The following is a 27,951-nucleotide window of genomic DNA, read 5'->3' as shown; positions in this document are numbered from 1 at the left end:
ATGCATGCTAGGCATATATCGGTAGCACTCGACACGTTGTGTCAAGAGGACTCGACAAATTCTCTACTCATCAAATTGCTTTGGCATATGTCAATATCTATTGACATGTGCGCAACATGATTCGGCTGACGACAACAAGCCCACCAAGCGTTTGACAAAATGCCTCAGTGAATAAACTAAAACTTTTTTAAGCGCTTCACACTTTGTTTCTATTAAAAAACTAAGACCTTTAATATTGAGATCCACTAATATTCGAATTCTAGATCCACCACTGCATACTAGTCTATCTATAGTAAAATGATCACATTACGTGACAGTAAACGGGTATGCAAACACAAATTTCTCCATCACAAAGCCAGGAGAAAATTGCCCACATCGTGAGAGCGATTCCATTGTCAATGAGGACCATGATTCATGAGCACTCAACCAACCAAAGCGCACACTCCCCATAACCCATTTACGCATTAACCAAGTTGTCAATTCAATGCAATAGTCAATTGGTCCACTTAGCTTTTATTTAGTTGAAGAAGTATTGTAAGGTGGACTAATACAACATGGTTATAGGATCACAATTTAACATGCATCATGATAATTACAAGAAGAAGATGAATGACACTTACCTGCACCAATTGGAGACATGGTGGCTTGAGTTCATAGGTTGTCTTCTACTTCCAGTACTTCAATAATATCTCTTTGCTATATGAATAGGGTCTAACGTATCTTAGAGATTAAGCGTATGGAAGCAGGAATTTAACCATAGTCTTTATATCATTAGAGTTTAATCACAGTCGGCCTATTATTGGTTGTGAAAATCAAACCCTACCCTATCACTTAAGTGATTGAGTCCTACCATGATTCTATATCTTTGTAGCGGAACCTATTAGATTTCTTTGAGGTCAATTGCAAAGGTTGAGACTCCATAATCCTTATTTCACTAGGACTATCAGATTACTTATGACGTTAACAACTCGATAAACAAGTGACTTACAACACAAGTAATCCAGTACATCATTCATTGGCATTCACAACTTTACAAGTATTACGTTCGACTCTAACGAATAAGATAACGATAAATTTGTAGTGAATGTCGTACTTAATTGTTGTAAAAGTGGTTTTGTAAATATCATATCGTTTGTTAAAAAAAAAATAAAAAAGGTCATCAATTCAACGGTCAACCACATGAGGGCTTTCATGCAGTGAAGAAACTGATGAAGGGATGCCCACCCTCAATTATTCTCTTCTTCAATTTTTTTCCGTCAAACAAATAAGTTCAAGAAAAGCTAAACAACATCGACATCTCTTTGTCACTCAATCTTCATCAAAGACCACCGGGAGGTGGATATCCGAGTTGGTTGTGACAACTCATGAAGAAGAAGAACATCTGAAAACCTATATGTTTTTAGAGAAGCGACACTGTTATTTAGAAAAGTATAAAGTTAGTCATTTGTGCTTAAAATAATAAATGGCCTATTAACGTTCCATCCTTCCAATGGTTTTATAAATTGAAGCTCCCGACCCTATACATATATGATTAACTATTTGTTTTATTGACTATAACAATGGACCAAAACACACAATTAAAATAGCACTAAAGGGCGGAATGTGTGCTAAGCACACATTAGTATGAGTCGGTCAAGTGTTCAACGAAACGTCTAATTCAAAAAATTGAAGAAAAAATATTGGCACTGCGTGTGGTTAGAATCCTAATGAACTAACTTTCTAGCTTCACCCCTACTTGCTGCAATACTATTGTGGCGGCATCTCAAGTTTCGCTTGTAGGTAAGCTTCTCTCTAAACACATTGGTGACTCACATTCTCTAATGTATGAACACCTCATTGTGAAACCTAAGTCACTCCTACGCAAAACCAAACCGTCCAAGCTTTCTTTTCTAACTTGCATGACACGTGAACACAAAAATTGTGTAAAATCCCCGATAGAAGCTTTCGCAACGGGTGTTCGGGAGTTTCAGACCGGAATCGAAAAATGGAAAAACACAGTATACACAAACGGAAATAAAATCCGTTCATTATTTCCGATGGTTGAAAGGTGGAAGATTTACAAAGTTCCAACATTTTCTCATACCTTCAAAAGGAAGGCAAAAAAAAGAAGAAAAGAAAGAAAAAAAACGTAACACAAACCCTATAACTCTACATTAGTAGATGGCTAGAAGCTCTTTTTTTACTAAAGCTCGTTTTATTCAGAGTCCGACTCCACCACATTGCCCATTGCCTTTAACCCTCTTGGTCTCTGCATCATCAAAAAAGTAAGATTACTAAGCAAATAATGAATATCAATCCTCGAAACTAGAGAAATTTGAGTAGGGCAGCTCGACCAACTAGATTAGCGTTTAGACATGCACTCTCACAAACGAACAAGCCCCATTGTACACCCTCCGGCCCTAAGTACGTATAACTTCCAATGCACACGGACCTACTGTTTGTGAGAGTGGCCTAACCACCGCGTAGGCGTGTACCCTCCTTTCTCCCGAAATCGAAGAAAGTTGCTTGAAATATAAGATAATTGAATACCTTTTTCGAAATCTTCTTCTCCCGGACCTCATACCGTTCCAGTGTCAAATCACAAAGCCAAGCTCCCGGGCTTACAAGCTATTAAACATAAATACACAAAAATAATGAGGAATTAGATTAATCTTCCAGCTAATCACATTTCATGGACTTCATGTTTTAACGTATAAAACCAGAGGTCAAGTCAAAAGCAAAAAAACAAAAGCAAAAGGGTTAGGCTTTTGCTTTAAGCAACGGGCAAAAGTAGCATAGGCGTTTCTCAGAAGCACTTTTATCTGTTTGGAATCTAAAAAACAGATTAACAGTACGTTGGTGCTTTTGTGTTCGGAGGAGCGTTCTCACTGCAATTGGCAGTGCGGTCCAAGCCGGACAACAGTCAGGTGCACGTCGCCACCCAACTAATTATGAAACTTAAAAGTACCTATATGCCCTCCACACGAACTATATTTACCAAAAGTAACAGGCGCAGAGTCTTTTGGACCAATATGCCCCTCTCTGTCTTCTAAATATTAAGGTCCACGAGCTTTTAAAAGTCAACCACTAACTAAATCACGTGCGTACACGTGGGAGGCCACGCACCGTCCAATCACCACACCCACCCACCACCACCATCTATTGCCACGTCCACTGCTGATCCACTTTATAAAGATTCTAGAAATTCTTACATTTTAACCGTTCATCGTATATCATGCGATCAGTTTCTGTTAAGTATTATGCTTAATTTTAAATAATTTTTAACCGCACGATACATATTGAATGGTTAAAATGTGAGAATTTCTAAGATCCTCACAATTTGGATCCGGATGGGATCCAATTCCGTCTAATTAATACCAACAAGATCCTCTCTATATCATTTTAGTGAGGATCATGCAGATCCTTAAATCATGTTTGTTTATCATACATTATGCGATCAGTTTTTATTAAGTATTGTTTATGTTTAATTTTAAATAAAAATATTTAAAATAATTTCTAACTGCACGATGTACAATGAACGAACAAGATTGACGAATTCCAAAATTCTCACAAAAAGAATCCGAGAATCCGGATTCTAATTAATATTATTCTAACAATTTATTTGTTATTATTTATTACCGCAAAAATAATTCTTAAGCCCAAAAACCAATAATTCCTCATATTCTTCCACTTGGACAGCTGGCAAACTTTTAGGCATGATTAGGTATAAATTGATGCCTTGGGTGACACGTGTACGTCTGGTTCATGCTGTCACTTTAGCACACTCCTTTTGGCTTTTAGCTAAAACTAAACAATTAAAAAAATAAAACCTAATACCGAAAATGCTACATTATTATTCTATTCCTATCAGTTTAGTCAGAGCAATTTGTATGTCACGGATATCTGGCTAAATAACGTCTCTCGTGTCAATGCAATATGGCTATGTAAACAAAACTTAAAACACCTATCTTTTCTTTTGGAACAAAACCCGACGATGACGATGACGATGACAGTGGACCGATGCCAATATATTCCATGCTTTTATCTTTTACTTTTATTAATTTATATTTTTATTGTACTTAAATGTTTTATTTTCCTTCCAAGTAATATAGAGCTAGTTGTCACAACATTGCATATATACAAATGAGAATCCAACCTCAAGAAGCAATGTAAATTTCTAGCCAAAAAAACACAACCATCCGCTATGTTGACGTTGAGGTATTCTAAGTTAATCACGCACAGTTTCGTAGACGAATTACTTTTCTTCTAAATCAAGCAACTAGTAATTAAACTGGGTTTTTGCAATGGAGTTCAAAGCTATTTAAATTCTTAACCATTAATTAAGGAACTAATTAATTAATTACAGATTAAATTATAAACTGTTAGAGAGAGAGAGAGAGAGAGCTTACATTGAGGGTGCGTTGAACGAACTTGGCTCGCTTCTTTGGCCTCTGAGGCAATTTCGAACCTTTGATTGCCATAAAGTCCTCTTCTTTCTCCTTATTGGTCAAAGCAATCACGAACTTCGGCGGCCACACCATCTGTGGCCCCGCCGCTGCCTCTCCGCTCCCCGACGAAGACCCGCCCTTCTTGCTATCGTGCGCTGTGTCCGAAGACGCCGCGGACTTGTTATTGTAATGATTAGTCTCATCATTATGGTGGTGGTGGTGGTTTTTCTTATCGTGCGCACCCCTGTCGGGCGAGGCAATTCCCCTCAGCCCTCCTACTCCGCCGTTGCTCTGGCCTCTCATGGCAGCAGCGCTCGTAGTCTCTGAGTTTCTGCAGAACCAGATATATAATCAAATCATCAATCAAATAAATGACAGTTTTGCAAAAAGAAAAAACAAATTATATTAAAAAAATAAGAGAATTAAAGTTTGATTGTGAGGGGCGTGAAATTACGAGATTGACCTCGATCGATCTAGTTCGGTGGGTGCCAGAGTAGGCTACAGAAAGAAATTCTGGGGGGGTTTTGCGTACAAAATGCAGCGTGGTCCTTATTTGGCTTCGTTGCTTTTATGGTGGGGGGTTGTTTATTTATTTATTTTTTTTTAAATAAATAAAAAGCCAGATATTTTAGAGAGAGAGAGAGAGAGAGAGAGAATTCTCAGAAAAGGGATGTGTGATGTACTGTGTAACGTGCACAGCTGGCTCTACGGCAGGTTTTGGGCCGTTGGATCATAGGAGACTTTTGGGAAGGTTAAGGACACGTGTCGGATGTGGAAAGGGGTAGACCTGTTGCCTGATCCAATCAGGGATCGGACGGCCGACGAGGGGTTGTGCTGTGGGGATTCGGTTATGGGATGGACACGTGGAAAGGGCTTGCCCATTCCATGTTTCCTGAGGCCGTGGAATCAGGGTGCCGGTCGTTGTGGATCGGATGCTTTCGTGCCAAACGACGGAGTGGGAGCTCCGATCTGGTGTGATCGCAGTAGGAAAGAAGAATAATATCATGCCAGAATTATGATCTATTCAAATCAGCTTCAACAATTCCTATGAAAATCAATGACACTAGGGTAAAGGAAAGCATTGGGACGAAGCATGCGCGGATAATCTTCTATCATTGATGTTGTGGGCCATCGTACCCTGCATCAATGGCTCAGAATCATCCACGCGTACATCGTCCCTATAGCTGAAACTCAGAATCAAGTTACTAGATCTTAATACATCAATTCACTCGACAGACTTGGGTCCACAATCTTAAGATCCAAGTCATGAGAAAAGCAGGAGTCGAACTCTTACCTTGCAAGATGCGAGAGTGTAAACGCTCCTTGTGCGGTTCGAGATCTCTCTCTAAGATCAGTTTTTGATGTGTTTTCTGTTGCACAAAGTGAGTTGTGACTAGATGAGCAACCTATTTATAGTGATTGAGCTACTAGGTTTCCTACAAAGACAAGGAAAGGAGGCGGCCTCATGTACTTACCATGAGCTCTCTCCTCCTGGAACTTACACATCGCTGCACCCCCACCTGACCAATTGGAGAGTGGGTTAACATAAAAACCTCACAGCAAATCCAACCAAAATTCTGTAATTAAAGACCTAATCCTCTCAAAAGCTTGATTAAACTACAGATTAATTAAGCTGCAAAGTATGATCAAGTGAATGAGACCTTCGGAATATAAAACCAGTGGTGTATGGCAAAAAGATCAAATAGAACTTACTCTCTAACTTTATCCAATTGTATATCAATCCTAGCCACTCATATAAGGGAGAAAACTTGGATGGAGCAGTTGATCACACCAATTCGTGTGCGTTGAGAATTGTACTTAAATTGGTTGAATGGTACCTAAAATAATGAGATTCGTTTCTTTGTTTAGAGTGTCTAATCATCCAAGTGATCACATTGCCACACCAAGTTTTTGTCCAACTAAACTGACATACTTGCACGAAGAAATTACACGAACAACTTTTAAATTGCAAGTGGACTTACTATTGACCATGTCAATAAATCGACCTTACAATTGCTCGTACGTATTCTCACAATTTCGTCAATAAACTTGACTGTAAGTTGACAATCAGATCAACAAAACACTTAGCTTAACAAACCTAAATCACAAAACTTTGATCAATAAATTGTGGATCTAAGATCTGATGATTTGATTGCGCTAATGGACCAAACACGGAAAGGGATCCTCCGGATTCCTTCTATCTAATCCACCAAGTCCAGATATCTGGACCATTGAAATTTGATCTAACGACTAAAGTTATTATAACTTTTAAAGTGGATCCCTGTTTGTAACCGTTGGATTAAATTTCTAAGGCTCAGATCCCCGAACTTTGTGAATTAGGAGGAAGGGATCCGAAGAAGATCTCTTTCCAACTGAACACATAAACCACGAAAACATGACCAAACAAAACTCCACAAATGCAATTGCCTTGTAATTGAAAACTTCACAATTGTTAAGAGTTTTCATCCTTACAACCAGAGTCCGGTATTCAAACATCCCACTCTTAGTTAATAGGATATCCTATCATTTGTACGAAAGGAAAATCTAAAATTGTAAACGTAGGCAAAATAATTAAATAAAGGACAAAACCCGAGCATATGGCCCACGCGCCTCTAATTTAAAGGAAAGAAGATTCTTTCCGGATAGGGACATTAGAGATTTCTACATCTTAATCGTTTACCGTAAATTATACGGTCAATTTTCATCAAGTACTATTTATATTTAGTTTTTAAACAAAATAATCAAATAATTTATGATCGCACGATGCACGATAAATGATTAAAACATAAGGATCTCTATGATCCCCACAATTTGGATCTGGATAGGATCCAAATCCAATTTAAAGCGCTAAAACCCAGCATAATGAATGAGGTTCCTTTCCGGATTCTTTTTGTGAGGATTTCAAGAATTTTTTAATCGTGTTCTTTTATTATATATCCTACGGTTATAATTCATGTAGATTTTTTAAATTAAAATTGAACACAAAATATACTTGAAAAAACTAAACGCACGATGTACGATATACGGACACAATTAAAGAATTTTCGAAAGCCTCACAAAGAAGATCTGACGAGAATCCCCATTCCAACACAATCACGAGAAATTTTTCAATGTGCCGGAAATACGATTTGGTACATCAAAAAGGCAATTGGTTGAATTTTTTTTTTAAATTTACAACTAATTATAGTATTATATTTGTGTACCAAACCGTTTTCCGGACATACAAAACTACACATTAACAAAGAGCAAGAGAACTAAACGACGTCGTGGAGTAGTAAATGGTGAGGGAGTGAGAGTAGTAACCTGAGAATACGCTGAGGTAGCGGTTGCTGGGGAGATAACGGCCGTTGACGGATATTCAAATAGCCGTTACTCGCCTGATTAACGGTGGTGGAAAGGTGATTCGCCGGGTCCTTATCGGGTCGAACAACCCGGCGACTGATGCGGACCGTGGTTCGAGTAACCGGAGGGCCGCTGGAGTCGTCCTTCTCCTTCACCTGGATCTTCATACACCGGAGGCGCTTGCGGTTCCCCCACTGCAAGACGAAATCCGACGTCGTTTGGTGTCGGACTTCAACCGAGGCGGAGACGGAGGCGGATGCATCCCCACCGGTTCTATCTCTACTGCTGGTACAGTCCCTTTCCATCTGCATTTAATTACCGCGGTTAGTTGGTCAAACTGGTACTTTTACATTTTAACCCGGGGTTAAATTAGAATAAAAGAGGAGAAAAGAGGGCAATAAATAAAAATTCAAACAAAAAAAGGAGTTTATCCAAATAGACGGAGAAGATGAAGATCCAGAAAATGCAGGGAAAGGACAAAGCATTAAAATTTCATCCCCTGCCTTGTTCTTTTTTTTTTCTTGCTCTCAGTTTCCCGGGAAACAAACAGAAAGTTTCCTACTTTTTCTGGTGTTTGAATTTCTGAAAAACTGATGGAGGAGAAGAACATAAGCATCGGAGTTCGAACTGGTAACAAATAACTCGAAAGATTGGTGGATTTTGACAGAAAGGGCCGTTTCTTTCAATGCTGAAAAAAAAGTAACGACAGTCGATGGAAATTACCCAGACAAAAAAAAAGAAGAAATAAACAAACAAAAATGAGAAGAATAAAACAAAATCTTCACCAAAATTAAGGTGAATTAGTTGCAGAAAACTGGAAATTCGACAGAACCCAGAAGGAGAAATTGAAAGAGGATTCGAACCCGGAGATGGATTCAATTAAAGATGCAGAGAGATTGAGATTTTATGAGAGAGAGAGAGATAGAAGGAATTGTTGAATTTTTCAATGGGAAAGCTTAAATTCTGTTGTAAAATCCAAAACCAGAGCTAGAAACATACAGATTGCTTCGACTCGATCGAGATGACGAGAAAAAGAAGAAAACAGGTGGAATTCACATCCGCCAGTAAAATCCAAAGACGGAGACTTTGGTTCATCTCTGATCTGTGAACCGGAAGAAAGAATCCTCACCTGCAATGCTCAGATTCCGCAACCACCTACAATCCTGAATTTGCAGAAGAAAGTTTGCTTCTTCTGAGAAAATCTTGTTCTGCTCGGCCTTTGAGACTACGCAAATCGCAAATCTAGAGCCAAAAGTCGACGAAATGATCGGAGCTCAGAACTTGTCTCCGTGACACTCATGAATCAACGAGTTGGGATTTCTTGAGAAAACGGGTCAAATCTCTCCGAAATGCGCCTGCGAAACCGAAACCGAAATCAAAACCAAACGATGAATTAGAACAGGGAAATAAAACAAAACAACGAATTTCTTCGCCGTTTCTCTGCCAATCCCAGTGAAATGAGATCGGGTGTTTTAATTACCGAACGAAATCGCAATCGATTTCCACTTCGGAAACTCTTCGGATGTATCTGCACCACTGAAATTACACCAGAAAAACAAAAACCCAAGTTAATTTTCCGAAATTAGATTCCATTAAACCAGCAAAAATGGAGTTCTGTTCTCAAAATTCAAACCTCTCCAAGCTCCACAAACTCAGAGGAAAAAGCTTCGATTAGATCCTCAACATTCACACAGTCCAGGTCTACGAATTCGAATCCAAATACCCAATTCAAAAAGCAGATGAAAATCGAAGGCCAAAACTCTAGAGAGAGAGAGAGAGAGAGAGAGAGAGAGAAAGCTACGTTCTTCTTCTTCTTCTTCCTCTTCTTTCTTTCTTCTGGTTTTTCTGATGAAACGAAATGAACTCTCGCCCTTCAAACCAGTTTTTATAGCAAGCCCGTCACTCCCTCCGTGACACATCGACCGTCCAACGCCGAGCGCCCTCCACCCTTCCGCAATCCAACGGCTCCCGCGTGTCGCTCTCTTAAACCGTCAGCTCCGTCTCTTTTAAACCCGGTTACGTCGTTACGTCGTTCTTATGAGCCTTCATTTCTTCACGTCGTTACTTGAAACTAACAGAATCTTCTGCGCCGTTAAGTTCCAATTATTTACAATTTCCAAGGAAATAATTTTTTTTTCTGTACCTTTATTTTTAATTTTCTCTGGTGAACCGGGTTCGGTGGCGTTTTCGTTTGGGTCATATAGATGTAGTCAGAGTGAGATAACTATGGTTAAATTTTAACCGGGGTCGTGGGTTTAACATTATCAAAAAGTTTCCCGGAATGTCCGGTTGCCCTGATCGACAGACTACACCGTATGCAAGCCGGCCTTTAAATGTTGTGGGTGCGGCTTTTGACCAAATGCAATTTTTGAATCTTGAGCGTCCATCAAAAATAATAAATTAGAAAAAGATCTTGAGTGTCGGTTCTGCCACCTTTGACCAAATGCGTTAAATGGTGTTTCAATTGAGTGATTATTTTTACATATACGATCTTTAGACCATCTCCAATGGTTGGACTAAAAGTTAAATTTTTTAGCGCAAAAAATTTAACTTTTAGTCCAAAAATAGTTTTTCTACTCCAACTATTCTACCTTAAAATTTTAGCCCAGGATTATTAAATAATGAATTTAGGCTATTTTTTCTGTTAAATTAAATTTTTTTTAAAAAAAATAAATATGTAGACTATCGTAAATTAATTTTATGAACATTTTAATCTAAAAAAATTTAAATTCTGATAAATATTGGGTAGAGTCCACCCCGATTTCTGGGCTAAATTTCGGGGGGAATTTGGCATTGGTTTAGCATTTAGCATTTAGCTCAAAATTTCCCCTTGGGTTGGAGTGCGTTTGGGGGGAAATTTTGAGGGGTAATTTGACTTTTAGCCCACTATTAAAGTTGGTTTTAGATGATGATAAAATGTAAATAAATTCGATTATGATGTGCGTAAGCTTAAGACACGCTAATCTATGTTGAGAGATAAATAGGTTTTTCCGTTGAAAAAACAAAAGCATTATTCTTTTACCTATGAAGTGGTTACACACCCATTTCGAGTTCAGTTTGTGACTCTCGGAACAATGGTGCAATGCATTATAATACTAGTTCATGGTTTTACATTCACGGATTTTGATAAGCTTGTGCATGTAACTTAGCGTAACATTAACTATAGACCTATAGTATAATAATGATGATGAAAATTGAGAAATTCGAACTTAGAAAATTCTTCCAGCATTAGAAAGAAAGTATAACTAGACGAATAATTAGGTGTGTTTGTATCGTACTTGCTCAATTGCTAAATTACCAAGTACCGATCAACTTCATACCTTTAAGGGCCTACTAAAAGGTTCATGCTGAGGAACCGATGTCGAAGCACAAGAGTTTCCCTCTACCCAGGAGGCCAATCACAGCATGACACATGTCAATGACATAATAGAGCTCATAGAGTCCCACATCGACTGCAGACGAAAGTTGGAGACTTTCCTCAACTATAAAAGAAGATTATTCTCCTACAATGAATCCCTAATGTCATTGTTGTACTTAAACTAGTCATTAGAACTCACTAATGATAATTATGCTTTAACTTATGTATTTGTGTAAACCTTTCACTATTAATGAGAACTCATCTACTCCGTGGACGTAGCCATACTTAGGGTAAACCACGTACATCTTGTGTTTGCTTCCCTATCTCTATCTCTTTACACATCATCATCACTAGGTGATTGGCACAATCGAGCGAATGTCATAAACTTGACACTTTACGTTATTCCAAAATCTTCACTGATTTTGTGCATCAACAAGATGCATGCAACTTAGCTAACATCCATGGACGGAGCCACCATATGCTTAGAGGGGGCAGATGCCCCCACTTAGTTCTTCATTTTTTTTTTCTCACAAAGATTGTACAGTTTTGCATCCTAATGACCAACCTTAATTAAAATACAATTAAACTCTATATGTTAATTAGTACTATAAAAGAAAGGCTAAAGAGACTCTTTTAAAAGTGGATCTCTCCATGAACTCTCTGCCACCTCATGTTTTTTGCCCAATTCCAGTATCAACATTATAAAACATTGTGTCAAAAACATGAGGTGACAGAGAGTCCATAGAGAATCCCACTTTGAGAGAGTCTCCTTAGCATTTCTCTTGGTATCAATATGATTGACTTCTCCAACAATGATTCCAAGTGTTTTGTATAAAAAACTTTATGGATTACTATATAAGTGTTTTGTTCAGTAAAATTTTTAACTTTTTAATTGTGACTTTATTGATTAAAGATGTTCCCATTCATACAAATCTCTAACTTCGTACCTGATAACATCAACTTTAGCTAATACATGTTTTAAACATTTTCCATTGTTTTTTGGGGTGAACATTGTCACATGCTTACGACAAAAGATATGCATTATTAGGAGCTTATCTTTTGCTTACATTGCACGAGTTAGATTCCCACTTGTCTTATTAATTATAAAATCACTATATTTTCATTTCAAGTTTTCACGGTTTCTTTTCGTCGTATGGTTAGGAGAGATTGAGCTTCAATAAATAGTAAATGATACTGTGTAACTTTTCAAGAATTAAAATTACTTTTACATTATATTTGGATGAAAAAATTTAAGATTACCAAGGAATTTCAAAATGACGGAAATTGAAATAACGGGATTTTATTTTCTAAAAGTTGTGAATGTTATTGTTTGGTTAACTTAAAAGAACAATGAAATTGAATACTAAATTTTTTATTTTTAAACTCTCAATTATAGAAATTGAGAAATTACACCTATTTACATGAAATTTAAACTTGGGAATTGGAGGTCCCAAATTACAAGTTATTTTTCCACGCGGAAATTATAAATTCCTATGTTTATGAATCCAAACAAAGGAATTGGTACATATGAATTTATAAATTCTGAATTTTATCCAAATTCCAAGTTTATTTCCATAGTTCAAACATAGTTTTATATTCATCTCTATAGGAATCGGGTTCAAGTTTTCCCTAACCCCTTACTCATCAAGGTATGTAGCCCTTAGTATGCGCATACGAAGAAATAAGAACATTTTTTCATCAAGCTCTCAAATGGTTAAACCAACAATGTCCCCCATCCTATTTATCACAGCTGATAAATTTAAAATTTGATATTTGTGTTTATCTACTACACAAATATCGAAATTTAAATTCATCTAACAATGATAAATAAGATGGTGAGCATCAACATCACTTGGAGAAATTTTCCAATATGCTGAAAACACAATCCAAAATACTACTTAAGGGTGGTGAGCAAAAGTATTCTCAACTCATTTGTGTAAGGTGCTTTGTAGGACCCACAGCGTTTTGGCGTTGGAGCAAATTGAGGAAGGAAATTTGGGGATCGGGTGCATGTATGTAGCCCTGGTATCTCATGAGACAATGACGTAACTTTAGCTCCGAATCAAATTAAAATAAAGCTGGTGACTTACTTTTAGCTTCAAATCAAACGATACGTCAAAACAAAACCGGTGAACTTCCCATGTTAAGTAGAGGAGATGGGAACGGAAGATTGTATCGGGCAAGTCGCTCTGATAAATTGCAAACCTTTTTATAACCAACCAGGTACAGATTCATACATAACAAACGTGCTAAATATTACTCACAAGTTTTAAGTACGTCCATGACAAAGCAATCCAGTACAGGGGAGGAGCTTGAGCCTTGAGTTGGTATTTACAAAGTTACACCCAAAGCAATCGAAACAACAATCATCGAAATGCAACCTTAGATGTCTTTTTTGCATATAGATCGTGACCACAGATTGGTTATTCAAATTCCACATTAAGCATCAAGCACTGAATCCCATGTGCAGGGAGCTCCAGCGACCAGAAGGGGCGCTGACGCAGGCTTGTGCTGAAGCCTCCGCCATCTGCTCCTTTGTCATGCCGGCGTTGCAGATGTTTGCCAGGGAACGCATGTGTTTCATTCCGTATTGAGATAGGGATCCACAATGTGTCTCAAAACTCCTCACCTGCACGACAAGTCCCATCATGAAGGCAAATAATTGGTGTAATCTTGTAGAATTGGACAGGTTTTAAAAGCATTGAAAAATATTAAGTAGCAGAAGTGTTACCATTGTCTTAAGGCAGTCCCAGTCATCAACGAGCGGCTGGCCAGCTGGTCGAACAGCGTTGAGAACTTCTGGACCTTTTTCAATTCCAAACAGGAGTTTCCCAATGAGCTTCATGGTTTCATCTATGTGCATTCTATGAGACATTGCTTCAACAAATTCCTTTTGAGCTTGAACTTTCCTTGGTGATCCTTCGGGAGCCTTGCGATACTGCATCCAAAAAGGCAGAGGAAAATGAAACCAAGGGGATTAGATCTTCCAAAAGATGACCAGTACAAAAATTATCAGAGAGGGCAAGAGAAGTATTCACGGGTGAAAGAGACTAAACCTTATGCCAGAAATGAACAAGATCAGCATCACGCTGGTTGACAGCTTTTGAAGATGGCCTCAAGGAGTTCTGGCCCAGAAAAGTAAAGTTCTCGTTTGCAGGATTTGTCCCCATGTACACAAAGAGATTGTTCTTGCTGAGCCCTACATCGCCGTATTGCATGACATGAGAACCAAGGCCAGAATTGTCATTTGCTGTCCTTGTTTTAACCTGGGCCATCACAATGAAACCAAAGAATTGCCATTAGCAACTAGCAAAAACACGTTGAAGGCTATCAGATACTTATTGGCTAGACATTCAAAAATCCTCTGAGTACAGGTTATTTTTTTATCAGAAGTGTACAACAATAAACAGCTAGTCTGCCTGAATTATCAAGTGACTGACAAATTCTTACCAGTTCATACTGCTGGCTCAAGGTTTCTGACTTCAAGTTGTGTATGTCACTGTTCACAAATTAAAATGTCAAATCATAACGTGATAAGTAGAACTGAAATTTTTACGGTTTCTTTGGGTGTTTCAAAAAGAAAAAACAAATGGAAAGAACTGATGCAGTTTCGAAATTTCTAGCTCTCATACCTGTCTTCCATCCACGCAACACTATACAAGTCACCCAAGCACGTTTCATATTCCGGAGGAGGACTGGGATACTCTCCAGGGCAGTACGTCCCCCAACTGCTCTCTTCTGCATTTGATGCAGTGGTTGCAAAGATATTCAAACCTTCAGGAAGAAGGCCCTCGAAGATGCTTCCAGATTCACAAGCTTCGAGATAAAATACCTGCAGTTTCAAGAATTAGGCCAATTCTATTGGTACATGCATCATCTATTTACAGTTGAACTAATAACTTACCATGCTTTTATAGGTTCCTGCAGCATGCTTCTTCTTCAGGACTTCTATCAGATCGTTGGCATAAATATAAGGACTGATCCCCGGCATCCCTAGGAAAAGAGCAAGTAGATAAGATATGCGATACGGGCAAAATAATATCAGTATTTTCATGCATAGACTTGATATCTCCTAATCAAACACAACAAATAACAGTCATAACAACATTGATAAACTATAAAATCTTGAACATATATTTCAATGTCCATTTTTAAATCTAATCACTGCAGTCCCCCACCATGCTTCAGCTATCAGTTTCGATTTTTAAATTCAAGGGTACAAGGCTACACAAAAAGTTGTGGTATTTGTGGGAGCGCTATGCTATCCACAATACATATGAAAGTGTTGGGGTAATTGCTCTTCCAAACTAGCATAAGCCATCCACCAATATCGCCCTTACAAACAACACCTAAAGCAGGCCAAATAAATTTATAGAAGTTGCTTCTCAAGAGCTACTAACCAAGAACTCCAGGACCACCATGATCGGAATAGTATATGAAAATATGATCGTTTGGACCGCTATCCACAACCTTCCCACTACCCCCTGTAAGAGCAGATTTGTCCCCAAGGATAGCAGCAAAAAAGTTGTTCACAGTAACATCTTGCCCAGTGTAATCCTGCGACAAGAAAATCGATCGACATGAGGGGAATTTTTACAACAACTCAAAATTAAGTGAACGCGTAAAGGGGAAGGTATCAGACCTTTGGAACTCCTTTGTAAACGTCACTCCCATGCGGGCTGTTAATGATGACTCCTTGCCTAGGGTTCTCCTCATTGTAAGCAATATCATCGTACATGAATACAACGATGTTTTCATCTTTCAACCCTCCTTTCTTCAGTAGTTGATAGGCATGACAAATATCAGCCTAAGAACAGAAATAGACAAAAAGGTCAGTCAGAATATCAATTAAGAAGTATGGGTTCCATTCGAATATATACAAACAACGACAACAACAAAGCCTTATCCCACTAAGTGGGGTTGGCTGTATGAATCCTATATCCCACCACTGCGCTCGGTTTTGCACCAAGAAGATATACAAACACAAGAACATACTTATCGACATTCATGACATGACGATGTACACAAAAGTATCAATTTTTTCTTTGACACAAAAATCCGATTCCAACATAAATATCGCAAACTGAGAGAAAATTTTTACCACTTGTAAATTTAAAACTCTGTTACCTACAAATTAAAGATTATGTAAAAGTTCGATTCTTTCAGACTGCGATGAGATTCATATTAGTTCTAAAACAAATTCCACATGTAAATTCAAGCTCTGTGCTATCTATAAACCAAAGGCAATGTCACATCACGACGTGTTCAAGGAAAATAAGAAAGAATCAAGCTTGAGCTTAATTCGTATTAGTTCCACTTCCATAACAAACTCAATTTTCCTAAATTAAATTTGACAAATTCAAAAGCAAAAAGGTGAAATAAACAGAAACTGGATCATTTAAAGTCAAATTAAACGAGATTATACAATCATGAACTCAAATTAAACGAGATTATACAATCACGAACTCAAATTAAACGAGATTATACAATCATAAACATGCCAATACAGAAATTCAGAAATTAAACAAGAGCATAAGTGAATTTAACATCCAAAATAACCTCAAATTTCACTCACAACTAAATTAAGAAATATGATATGATTGATATGGAAGGGGATTATAACCTGATGTCTGTAATTCCAGTATCCATTGGAGCCGGCGATGAGAACAGCCCATCTGGTCCCGACGGTGCCGTCGTCTTGCTGATCGGGAGCATCATCGCCTCGCCCAAAGAATCTGGAAGCTTCCGAAGGTAATCGCAAAACGTCTCCGTTAAGGTCCCGGCTACCGGCTGCAGAAGCCAAGACGGAGGCGAGGAACAGGAGGACGAGGGCGCTGGCCAACCGAGTCATGGCTGTTTCCGATGAAAATTGGGGGCGTCGGATTGGTAGAGAAGGAGGTTTGAAGGGTGGGTATTTATTGGTGGTCACGTGGGCCTATCCGTGTCAATAAGACTTTCAGGATCAAGTTGCGGGCCCCATCAGAACGCTTTGATTGAGGAGTTTGTGCAATCTGAGACGTACACGTCAGCGCATTGTCTGGGGACATGTTACTGTATTGCGGGAATTGCAAGCGTTGGCGCCGTATAATTCGACTGTTTTTTTTCACCTGGATTTTGGAAAATATGATCTCCAAATAACGGTGAATTCCTAAATTATTTCTATATTTCTATATTTATTTTACACAAATGATGGTCCATCAAAGTATTTTTCAGGGTCGGATTTGAACTTAAGTGCAAATGAGGAGCATGAGATTTTAGCTAATGTAATAAAGCCTTGACTTGAATTCCCAATCATTTATGAATTAGTTTAACATAAATTGATGTGATTTCAAGCTGCAATTTTGTTTACGTAGCATGTAATTCCCAATTGTTTTTCGCCTGGTATCTATTTTATGTTCTTTTATATGGGTGCTAGAGGATGGAGGGTCGAATTTAAAACTTCAAGTTTTTAACCATGGGAACTGCTATTAGCATTTTAAAAATAGCATTCTACACTCATCATAATTGTATTTTTCTTTCTAATTATAGAAAATTTGAGGTAGCAAATGAGATTTTTGGAGTACTAATAACAATTTATTTTAACCATTTCAATTATGAGTTCTCAACAGTCAAGGTATGGTTTAGTATTGTTGTTCATACATATCGTATATATCAAACGACTAAACCTTGATAAACAACATTACATCACTTTCGATCCATAAAAATATAACTTAAATATTTTGTTTTTTTTTCTTTAAAAAAAAATAGAAATTTATTTCGAAATATGATACAAAAATATCACTTAATTATACATTAGATTTTATGAAGTAGAAGACAGGATTATACATAATTGCGTGCTCAAGGAGAACAAGTATAAGATGACAGGGGGCCCACCCAAGGGCTCTCTTCGCTGGCTCCTTCTCTAATTCAAAATATCATGCTCCACCATTCACATCAACTCCAATTTATTCTGGACTTCTTAGCTCGGACTGCCCAATGGGAGATGGGCCCCTCGTTAAAATAATCCAGTGTGGACGGATTCAATGATCGGAAAAAGATCTTCCTCGGATTCTTTTTGTGGGTTCCAGGAGATCAATTAATCACAGTCGTTCATTGTATATTGTCGATTAGAAATCATTTAAAATTTAAAATTTAAAATTAAATATAAATAGTATTTAATAAAAATTAACCGCACGATGTACAATAAACAACTGTGATTGATGGATCTTCGAATCCCTACAAAGATGATCCTTTTCCCAATGAACCTACACAAGACTTCATTAGCAGTTGGAAGAGAGTGATAGAGAACGCGGGAGTGAGAATTTTTTTTTTTTTTTTTTAATTTGAGGTATGTTAAGATTACATGTAGATGAGGTTTTGAAAAAAAAAACAGTAAAATTTGATTGTGTAAAATTACATTTCTGCTCCATATTTTTTATTCATGTTCTATTTCAATTAGATGGTTAATCTGGTAAATTCATAAGATTTTGGTTGACAATTAGTGTTTTATTAATTAGTAAAGATTTGCGAGTTTAACCATCAAAAACCGTTTTTCTTCAAGTAATACTTAGTTAGGCCAACTCATGCGAACATGTACTGTCGGTATAATACAGATAAGAATTTTTCAAAGAAAATCTTAACGTCTTGGATACATAGCTAGATAAATATCAGTGATGAATAGGTAAAAGATTGACTCACAACTTGAGGTGTGACTGTGAACTTTGAAGCTTGACGGACAAATTAGGTAATCGTAACAATTTGTAACTTTAAGAGTTATTTATGCCTCTAAGAGATTAGTTATTTCTTTCTACCATGTCTAAAATACAAGTATCAACACATCTCTCTCAATCTCTCTCTACCGTCGGCCCCCTTTAACCTTGTCATATAAAATAGACCACAACACATTATTAGCACGCTCTTACCATTACGCTTAGGAATATGACGTTGAAGAATTTTTCTGCATCAAACCAGTTTATTCATATCATCATGCAATTAGGTTCTTCTAAAACAATGGTTTTTATCTCGATATTTTTGCAGCCCTGATAGCATGAACATTCACCATAATGCATGACCCAACTTTACGTTTTTCAAATTTTAGATTCTATATAAATTGTGTATGAATTATATTCATAATTATTGAATTATGTGAATTTGATATCTGCCATGAATTGCATCAAATATATGTACATGCATTATATTATTGCATATGTTTTGAATTGAATTATATATGAATTGAATTGAAAAAAAAAAAAAAAAAAAAGCAAAAAAGGGAAACCAAATCAATCGGTGCCACTAAGGTTCTTCGAACCCCTGATCTTGCGCCGCCAAGCCTACAGCCTGCGTCGAGCCGCAACCTTTTGAGTTGTAACATTGCTATTTCTCTTTGGAACTGTGTCAAACTAGGGGGAGTAACTTGAAGATACTTGCTTGATCTTAATGTACTATTTTCCCCTACGATTAGAAGCATTTTTCCCACTGGGTTTTTGCTACCTAACTAGGTTTTAACGAGGCACCCACCTTGGGCTGGTCATATCCCTGATGACTTCTCGTAGACGTTTCTTTTGACATTACATTTCTCACGCATTTTTCCCTAGATTATGGATTTTGTCCCTCCTCGGGTTTTTGCCATAGCCTTAGGGTTTTTTTTAGTGAGACTTACTACTTATGCAAGTTCCTACCTTATTGAGAATAAGCGTTGTTCTTTAGAATCAGTGCCGACAAGTCGATTTCCTCAACTTCTGCATGATGCTAAATCTACCTTGAGTATTTACACACTCAAGGGGGAGTGTTGTAAACTGTCCTAGTTTAAGTGTGATTGTGTAAACCCTAGATTAGATTTGATTCTAGTTATCTTTTCTTATTACAACTTGTATTACTTGGGGAAGAAGGAATATCTTCTCTCCTTTTACTACTATAAATAAAGACACAATGTAGGAGGGATAACAACATACATTCCCCTACAATTCTACAAACACATCTCTCTCAAGCTCTCTCCCTCTACCGTCGGCCCCCTTTAACCTTGTCAGATAAAATAGACCACAACATTATGAATAAATTACAGTTGACCTAAAGAATAAGGTAAACAATATTGTGCTCCTCATTCGCACTCGGGTGGAAATCCAATTCCCAACAATATCTATTAATAAAAAATAGACTATCAGAAGACTTGGAAATTTTGAAAATAGAGTACTTAAAGCTAATAGAAAACTTGGCGCAAAACTAAGCGTAGTAACATTTTAAAATTCATACAACCAACTCCACTTGTTGGGATAAGGTTTGTTGTTGGGATAAGGTTTTGTTGTTGTTGTTGTTGTAGACTACCGTTTATATAAAAAATGAGAAAAAATATTAAAAATAATACTAGTAATAATCATGCTATATGAATGCCTCACATTGGGCTTTTGTAGCAGGAAAGGCCCAATCTAAGTGAAAGATAAAAGAGCTTCATATGCAGAGAATTCTCTTTGTTTATGTCGGCCTGGAGGCAACAAATTGTTCTTCCCCTGGTGAAAGAGCTTTACTGAACAGTTTCGGCGTTACGATATTGTGATTAAAAGTAATATTTCAATTAGTCTTCTTCCATATTCATTTCAACATCATTTATTAGCGAAAGTTCTGAAAGATGCATCGAAGGATGTGACTAAATTGGGGAGAGTTTGAACCGGAGATACACTGCTTGCTAGTGTCGTATTAAAATGTATGAAAGATCACAAGGGATTGCTTCAAAAACTCGCATCTTTACGTTCACAACAAGATCAGGTAATATTTTCTTGCAAAAACAAACAAACAACAGTGCAGTCATCCCTCTTAGCGTTAGGGAACTTCCTCCTCCACATCGCTGAAGCTGCCTCAGTCACCGCCCTCGCCGCTGCTTGTGCGCTCTCCGCCTCCCACACAATGGACGTAACTTCACTGTTGCTGAGCACGTCCCAAACCTAAAACCAAAGCACAGAACTGCGATCAAAAACCCGGTTCACAGAGAACGCAAAGGTGCCCTACTTGCGTAACACCAAAACTCTTATCAAGTAAACGTTATGTTTTCGAGGCCTTACCCCGTCGGTTGAAAGGACAACGAACTGATCGTTGGAAGTGAGACGGTGGTGCGAGACATCTGGGGTGGCAATGATGCCGTGGTCTTTGAGTATAAAGTCTCCGAAAGCTCGGGACATGGCTAGTCCCGGGAGGTCAACGTGAGGCAGCCACACTCTCTGGATGTTAGGTTCTTGCTTTAGTGCAAGCACTCGACCACCACACGCCCTTATTCGTTCTGCTTCACCTGCATTAAAAAAAAAAAAAAAAACATTCATCAGTCAGATAAAACATAGAGAAAAAAGGGTAAAAAAGCACTTAAGAAAGTAGCTTAGCTTAGCAAGGATGAAAGAATTTACTAGGTACACCGGGCTTGAGATCAGTTGTCAATTGAATGGCCTTAATTCCATTCTCCGTAATTGTTCCTAGAACTGCCCTTGAATCTCCCAGATTTGCTATAAAAAGATCCTCACCCTGTTCGATTCTTATATTAAAATCCGCACAAAAATAGAACTGATGGACGCTAAACAAATAATAAGCCGTAAATAAGGAATTAAAAAGTGTCTTCTGAGTTATGTTTTTGATTAAAAAGTTTGTAACCGATTCTGTTTGTGCGTATTTCCCTGTAGTTTTTTCGTACCTGTTTGACGACTACAACAGCAGTGGTTCCACTGCAAGAGCTGTCCAAATTCTGTTGAAGCTTAATCTCCTTGTCCATAACTCTGAAGGAGCTAACAAATGCTTCTTTCCATTTCTGAAACTTCTTGCTTGTTTCTGAATCTTCTGGTTCGTTGTCCTTGCAACTGACGGGGTTTTGGGAACCATCAACCTCGGCTTCTGCAGTGACTCGTTGATGATCAAGAGCTTTCATTTTGTTCAGCAAAAGTGATGGAAGGTTGTTTCTCACCAACTGACTCACCTGGTGCCCGAATTTCCCATGCCCGTCGAAAACTCCACACACAGCTTCATCTTCCATCCCATAGCCCTATCGAAAGCGTCAAATATGAGATCAATAAATATACGAAAGAAAAGTACACATAAAAACACAAGGATTTATACTGGTTCGGTTTTGGAACCAGCAAAAAACACGAAGATTTATACTGGTTCGGCGTAAACAAACCTGGCAAAGCATGGCACTATCTTGGTTTACTCCTTTGCTTCCTTCCATGGAATGAAGGGAACCAAGCATGGGAATCCCACTAGAATCATTGTTCTCTTCGTATGGCATTGAAGTTCGATTGCCGTCCTGAATTTTGTGAGATGAAGAAGCAGAAGATATGCAGAGTCCCATTAGAAATGGAAAATGGGGGTTTCTTAATTTTCCACTTATCAAATCTTCCTATGAATATAAAGGGAACAACATTTTAGCAGAATGATTATTTATTGAATCTAATTAATTAGTTAAAATTAATTGAGTATATTTTAGTGGTTTGCGTGTACCTGTTTATTTTATATGCTAACCCAAGATTCATATACAAGTTAAAGGAATTTGTATTCTCTCCGGATCTTACTATTTGTAGTCTAAGGATAAAAAAATCCGGAACCAGGATCTTGGTTTGTATGAAGGAGAGATTGGAGACCTTAATTTGTGTAAGGTAAACCAATGAAATGAGCTAATAAGACTGTTGAATTCAATTTAAGTGGTCCGAATTACCTTATCCTTAGAATTTGGACAATGAAATCTGGAGAGGGTCTATGTCCCAACTAAAGTTGAAAGGACTTTAAACTTGCTATAAACAAATTAGGGTTAGTAATTTAGTATATGTTAGTCATTTACTTTTACATGCAAACATTGTAAAATGCTAACCAAATTGGACTTGCCACTCATAATGGCTTTAACCTTGATTTTGGTCTAAGATAACTGATTAGATAAGCTTATGACTCGAGTGGTTAAGAGTATTTTTATTTCTACGTTCAAGGTTTTGTATTCGATTTCGACATTCTCCAACAAACAATTTGACATGTAAACATAAACTTCTTCGTTTATTTGCTTAGTAAATTATTTGTATATATATGTCAAATTGTGATTTACGAATACACACAATAATAATTTAATTGTGAAGAGTCAAATGGTTGAACAAGAATAAGTGACCCACAAGGCACAACCTGCAAATTTGTTTAAGTGTTAACCTTGTTAACCCCACAATCACTAGTGAAAGGAATGAGTAGACATGAACAACTTGATACGTTGATAAGCACTTTACAGAGAAGAGAAATTAGCAATTGCAATTAAAAATAGACCAATAATTTGTGCATAGAAAAGAAGATCAAAACCGGTGATCAAGTTTTAAAAAGAATATAATAATCAATTAAATAGATATAAAACTCTTATTATTTTCAATAATTAAAAGGTAATATAATCAAGCATGCACACTTCAAAACACGTCATGCCGGCAGATTTTTTAAACTACGACGGATTTCTCTATTCAAGTTTTTCATGAGCGAAAAGAATATCATATGAATCCGACCTTACGATCTAAAAACAGACATTTTTACTCAAACTTGTTTTGAGTCAAAGAGAATATCATATGAATCTAAAATCGTATAATATAAATTTGACCTTACAATTTAAGAACGGACATCTCTACTCATATTTGTTTAGAATCGAAAAGAATATCATATGAATCTGACTATATAATTTAAAAATTCATTGAATTATTAAAACTAATTATAGAGATGTCAAAGATAAAATGAGTGAATAGGAACATACCTCTAAAGTTGACTTCTACTTAAAATAATTATAAGGATAATGAATTTTGGGTTTGCATTATGCTATTTCAATTAGCTAACTAATCTATTGACTTTTGACCAATTTATTTTAATTTTGCATTTTTGGGACTAATATTGAAGGGAAAAACCTTAACCCAACTCCAAGGGGCAAGCAAGCTTTTCTCTTTTGCCAGAAGCTTCAGTTTCAAAGCTTATCGAGGTTTTCTCCTTTTCAATCTATTTGCATTATTACACTATGAGGAGGGCTTACTTTTTTTTTTTTTTTTTTTTCCTTTTTAATTCCGTATTTTATTTTTTCAGAGCAAGGAGGTTCGAACACGTGTCTCGTGGTGAGAGTAGCCAAGTGGCAGCTGAGTTGTATTCCAAGAATTTAGTTCTATATGGCAAAAATTAGCTTACAACTTCCTCATTTTCAAAATGTTTACGACATATTTGGTACTCTACTTGAATCTAATTTTTTAAACTCAAAACTAATTTTCAGGTTTTAGGCCTTAAAACTTCTTTGATATGATTATTTTAAAAACTGAATTCAAGGCTAACTCAAAAATATAGTTTATTCTCTAAAAACATAAAAAAAGAACTTTCTTAAACTGACTCATTTCTTTTATTTCCCTTCTCCCCATTCACTCTAAATCTCTCTCTTTTCTTCTTTCTCTCTCCTCTGTTTTTTTTTTTTTACCTTTTTTGTCTTTTTTCCAATCTGCTCTCTTTGTTCCTTCGCTTCTTTCTTTCACTCTTCTTCCTCTCTATCTTGTCTGATCCTCTCTCTTCTTTCTCTTTCCTTCCTTTCTTTCCTCCTCTCTCTTCTTTCTCTCTCTCCTGCGATCACTTCTTTTTAGATCTCTTTGTCTAGTTTAAGTTGTAGGATTTAAAAATTTTAAATTACAATCCAATCAAGTTTTTGAGTTTCAAAGAAAATTGTTTTCAAGAAACGCTATTAAGAAATGTTTTGAGATTAATTGTTTATGTAGTTTTTGTATGCTTTAGTTTTGTCTCGTCAAGTTGAGTTTCCAGTATTGTTAAGGAGTCGAGAGGCATATTTATAGGCGATTAGAGTTCATCTCCTGAGTGCTCTGCCAGCTGCCTGAAGTGTTAGGGCAGTTGGAGTCAGAAGCATGGTTCAGTGTGCTCTGATGCATCAGCAACATGGGTCAGAGCAGTCTGCAACAAGTGCAGAAGGATCAGAGTGCCACAGTCTGACCAATCAGTGCCCCCTTCCCTCGAATGCTGCATTGAAGCGAGTTCTTCCACTGTCGAGTCCAGTTCAGGTAGCCATTCGTTCATGCTTCGCCATAGCTGGTTGACAAGCAGCTGAAAATTTCTGTATACTAGGGTATCGAATCTAGATATCCGAAGATGACTGCTTTCTTTGTACTCGGCCTCGTTGTTTTAGGCCTCCAAGACCTATTTGCTCAGAGTTCGGAGCGAAGATCGTTCGTTGACGGCTCGTCGAATGAAGTTGGAATTTGGCAGTTGGGATCTGATTGGTGACTTAAGGGATCTCAATGGAGAGTGGTTAGGTGTGACATGGAAAGCCTACGCATGTGCACTCCGATCAGATAGCCTACTTAAGACTCATTTCAGTAACCACCCTATGTTGTCGGGTTGCTATGGTGTAGCCGAATTTTCAACTTTATATTTACACTATAAAGTTCGAGATTCGGCTGAAGTCATATAATAAGCTTATCATAATAATTTGAGATTTATCTCGCTATTCACAAAAATCGAATCTAAGACCTCCCACTTACAAATGAAAAAAAAAATATTACTAGATCATTAGTACTGAATGACACCGTTGAAGTCTTTTAATGAATATTGCTGATTTGATAACAAAAAATAACTTCCAATCAGGTTATTTATGCGAGAAATTGAATCGTAACAAGGCTTATCAATATTTAACAGAAAACATTTTAGAGGTTAAGATGATCACTGAGATTCATTACTTATAATCCATTTAAAATACCATGATAAAATGTTTCACAATTTGTTCATACAGATGCAATTAAGATCAAACCAACTACACTAAAACTACATACATACGGGACTTAAAGATCGGAAGCAACACGACCTTAGTAGAACTAATTTCTAATGATCGGATTTGCCCCCGGATACAGTTACACTATCTTCACCGTTCACTGTGTCTGCTGCCGGCAACCGTCTTGAGAGAGCCTTAGGTATGTCCAGGTGGTCTTGCGGGCATCGCTGCTGAGGGTGCGATAGCAGCACACACATGTGACGGAAGAGGACTCGTGTTAATCCCTGGCCACTCTCTAAGATGTATCCCTCGAATTCGCTAACATGTTCCAGGGAATCCACAAGTGCATCATAGACCTCCTGGGGGCAGTTGTCAGGTCCAGGCTTGTCATGAAGGTAAACAACATCCAGAGTGAAGAGTTTCTGGTTTACCGGCCAATTATTTTGCGGTCGTACGGACGATCTACAGTAGATCAGAACCTAAGGGCAAGCATGTCAGGCTTTAGCAATCAACAAATAAAATTTCAGTGTCCAGTAAGGGATAGGATAATCAGCCTCAGTTGGTAAGTAACAAATGTGCATGACTGCGTTAGCATATAGGTATAGACGAACACATGAAAAAGCAGGTAAAAGCGAAGCGAAGCGCTACTTACCACCCTCAAAATTCTGTTTTGAGCGCGAGATTTCTTTGCTTCATGAGATGCTATTCGAAATAGACCGGTAAGATCTGCATTACCAGAAGAAGGAATGGCTGAGAGTATCCGAAGTGCAGCATGAGCAGACTCAACTTCACTGCTAAACTCTCTCCGAAGCTTCATGCAGAAACAAAAGGTTCCAAATCAATTACAGAAACCTAAAGCAAACCAACAGACACAAGGGACAAATCCAGTGTGTGCTTACATTGCATAGATAATTAGGAAATTTGGTTTACTTTGGTCTAAAGCTATATGCAAACATAGTTTCTCATCAATTCCTAATATTGAAAACGTTTTTTTGATCGAAAACAAATTATCCCCAAGTATTTATCACTAAATTTAGAATAATGTGCAACAAACATGAGGCAGATGGACTTCTTTTTCCGAGACTTATGTGCTCGTATCCAAAAATCTGATTCCAACAGAACTGATGATAAGGCTTTTCAACGCCGATTTCCTAGCCCTATGCATTGAAAACACAAGATTACAACAAGGTATCTGAGTGATTCTTGTTAAAAGTTAGCGAAGGAATTGATTTCTCACCCACATTCAGTAAAAATGACCAAATTCTGTACAATGGGTTGCTTCAAAATTATGATTGAAAACTAACTTTCCTTCATTCATCCCGCAACCAAAATACAAGCCGCGGAATTTTCTTACATTTTCTCAGCCGCCAATCAAACTATAAACGATAACACAAAAAATGATAAATTCAATCTACCCATAAAGCTATATATCACAGAAAGCCTCCAAACAATCACCCAGCGCAACAATCATGGTTTCCAGAAGCTTAATTACTCAAAAATACACAAAACCCAGAAAACCCTTTTTCCCCTGATCGCACTTTTTCTCGGAAACCAAACAGAAACCAAGCAAAAGAGGACGGTAAAAACAGAGAAAACCTACCCAAGACGCGGCCTTTCCGAGAGTGGCGAATGCAAATCGGTGTTCCGGATTGATGGTAAGCTTGGCGTTGATGAAGAGAAGTATGGCTTGCTTGATCGAGTCCAATCGGGTTAATGGTCGCCCGTTCGGGCCCATCGCCGCCTTCATCTCCACCATCGACTCTGGGTCAACGTCTATGCAGAACAGTATGTCCTCGTTGCTCAGCCTTTCCGGCCGCAGCGTGTATCTGCCCGCACCCGATCCGCCCCCCTCTACTATTCCCTCCATCTCTCTCAGACCTCCGAGCGCCTGAACTTTCCAAACGAAAGCAAAGAAAAAAGCTTTGTGAAAACAGTGGGCATTTTCGGAATTCCATTAAAATTGGAATAATCACAATTTTGCAGTTTTGCACCTTTTAGTTTTGAACCGTTATAATTTTGGTTATTATCTTTACAAAACTAACACTTTACAACCCTTAATTTACAATCTCTACGCGATTGATCCCTCTGTTAGTCTAACCGTCAAGTTAATT

At 37.6% G+C, this 27,951-nt stretch overlaps 4 protein-coding genes across 5 annotated transcripts; all 4 read right to left on the bottom strand.

The window, feature by feature from the left end:
- Positions 1-2,000: 2,000 nt before the first annotated feature.
- LOC137718034 (uncharacterized) lies at positions 2,001-9,596 on the bottom strand. Of its 2 annotated transcripts, XM_068457555.1 has the most exons (7): positions 9,403-9,596; positions 9,250-9,305; positions 8,899-9,124; positions 7,731-8,074; positions 4,389-4,758; positions 2,530-2,607; positions 2,001-2,248 (listed from the first exon to the last, which is right to left on the bottom strand). In XM_068457555.1, the coding sequence occupies exons 4-7, from the start codon at positions 8,072-8,074 to the stop codon at positions 2,195-2,197; spliced, it is 846 nt and encodes a 281-aa protein (XP_068313656.1). In that variant the 5' UTR covers positions 8,899-9,124; positions 9,250-9,305; positions 9,403-9,596; the 3' UTR covers positions 2,001-2,194. The 2 variants fall into 2 exon arrangements, with proteins under 2 accessions (XP_068313656.1, XP_068313655.1); XM_068457554.1 differs by lacking the exons at positions 9,250-9,305; positions 9,403-9,596 and having other exon boundaries at positions 8,769-8,909.
- Positions 9,597-13,315: 3,719 nt separating this feature from the next.
- LOC137717367 (vacuolar-processing enzyme-like) lies at positions 13,316-17,035 on the bottom strand. Its single transcript, XM_068456722.1, has 9 exons — positions 16,751-17,035; positions 15,770-15,934; positions 15,528-15,684; positions 15,032-15,120; positions 14,760-14,959; positions 14,578-14,626; positions 14,184-14,393; positions 13,859-14,065; positions 13,316-13,756 (listed from the first exon to the last, which is right to left on the bottom strand). The coding sequence occupies exons 1-9, from the start codon at positions 16,976-16,978 to the stop codon at positions 13,574-13,576; spliced, it is 1,488 nt and encodes a 495-aa protein (XP_068312823.1). The 5' UTR covers positions 16,979-17,035; the 3' UTR covers positions 13,316-13,573.
- A 3,826-nt stretch (positions 17,036-20,861) lies between these two features.
- On the bottom strand, positions 20,862-22,426 carry LOC137717264 (probable protein phosphatase 2C 72). Its single transcript, XM_068456570.1, has 5 exons — positions 22,256-22,426; positions 21,776-22,120; positions 21,495-21,609; positions 21,159-21,382; positions 20,862-21,041 (listed from the first exon to the last, which is right to left on the bottom strand). The coding sequence occupies exons 1-5, from the start codon at positions 22,424-22,426 to the stop codon at positions 20,862-20,864; spliced, it is 1,035 nt and encodes a 344-aa protein (XP_068312671.1).
- A 3,374-nt stretch (positions 22,427-25,800) lies between these two features.
- On the bottom strand, positions 25,801-27,752 carry LOC137718147 (uncharacterized). Its single transcript, XM_068457650.1, has 3 exons — positions 27,441-27,752; positions 26,493-26,651; positions 25,801-26,319 (listed from the first exon to the last, which is right to left on the bottom strand). Exons 1-3 carry the CDS (start codon positions 27,705-27,707, stop codon positions 25,951-25,953), a joined length of 795 nt encoding a protein of 264 aa, XP_068313751.1. The 5' UTR covers positions 27,708-27,752; the 3' UTR covers positions 25,801-25,950.
- Positions 27,753-27,951: the final 199 nt, after the last annotated feature.

Source organism: Pyrus communis, chromosome 15 (assembly GCF_963583255.1).
Source record: "Pyrus communis chromosome 15, drPyrComm1.1, whole genome shotgun sequence".
NCBI classification, from domain to species: domain Eukaryota; kingdom Viridiplantae; phylum Streptophyta; class Magnoliopsida; order Rosales; family Rosaceae; genus Pyrus; species Pyrus communis.
Note: the sequence above shows the minus strand (reverse complement) of the source record. Positions and strands in the feature narration are given on the sequence as shown.

Bases quoted from the DNA above. Each gene is read 5' to 3' on its own strand.
- LOC137717367 (XM_068456722.1), bottom strand. From the start codon at position 16,978: ATGACTCGGTTGGCCAGCGCCCTCGTCCTCCTGTTCCTCGCCTCCGTC. The intron at 15,685-15,769 runs GTCTGATACCTT...TTCTTGTCGCAG, and splicing joins TTTACAAAGGAGTTCCAAAG to GATTACACTGGGCAAGATGT. The intron at 14,066-14,183 runs GTTTAGTCTCTT...TTTTGGATGCAG, and splicing joins TTGTTCATTTCTGGCATAAG to TATCGCAAGGCTCCCGAAGG.
- LOC137718147 (XM_068457650.1), bottom strand. From the start codon at position 27,707: ATGGAGGGAATAGTAGAGGGGGGCGGATCGGGTGCGGGCAGATACACG. The intron at 26,652-27,440 runs GTAGGTTTTCTC...TTCTGCATGAAG, and splicing joins TCGGAAAGGCCGCGTCTTGG to CTTCGGAGAGAGTTTAGCAG. The intron at 26,320-26,492 runs GTAAGTAGCGCT...GCTTGCCCTTAG, and splicing joins AAAACAGAATTTTGAGGGTG to GTTCTGATCTACTGTAGATC.
- LOC137718034 (XM_068457554.1), bottom strand. From the start codon at position 8,864: ATGAACCAAAGTCTCCGTCTTTGGATTTTACTGGCGGATGTGAATTCC. The intron at 2,608-4,388 runs GTAAGCTCTCTC...TATGTTTAATAG, and splicing joins TCGTTCAACGCACCCTCAAT to CTTGTAAGCCCGGGAGCTTG. The intron at 2,249-2,529 runs GTATTCAATTAT...TTGATGATGCAG, and splicing joins AGAAGAAGATTTCGAAAAAG to AGACCAAGAGGGTTAAAGGC.
- LOC137717264 (XM_068456570.1), bottom strand. From the start codon at position 22,426: ATGGGACTCTGCATATCTTCTGCTTCTTCATCTCACAAAATTCAGGAC. The intron at 22,121-22,255 runs GTTTGTTTACGC...CGCTTTCGATAG, and splicing joins ATAGTGCCATGCTTTGCCAG to GGCTATGGGATGGAAGATGA. The intron at 21,610-21,775 runs GTACGAAAAAAC...AGAATCGAACAG, and splicing joins CTGTTGTAGTCGTCAAACAG to GGTGAGGATCTTTTTATAGC.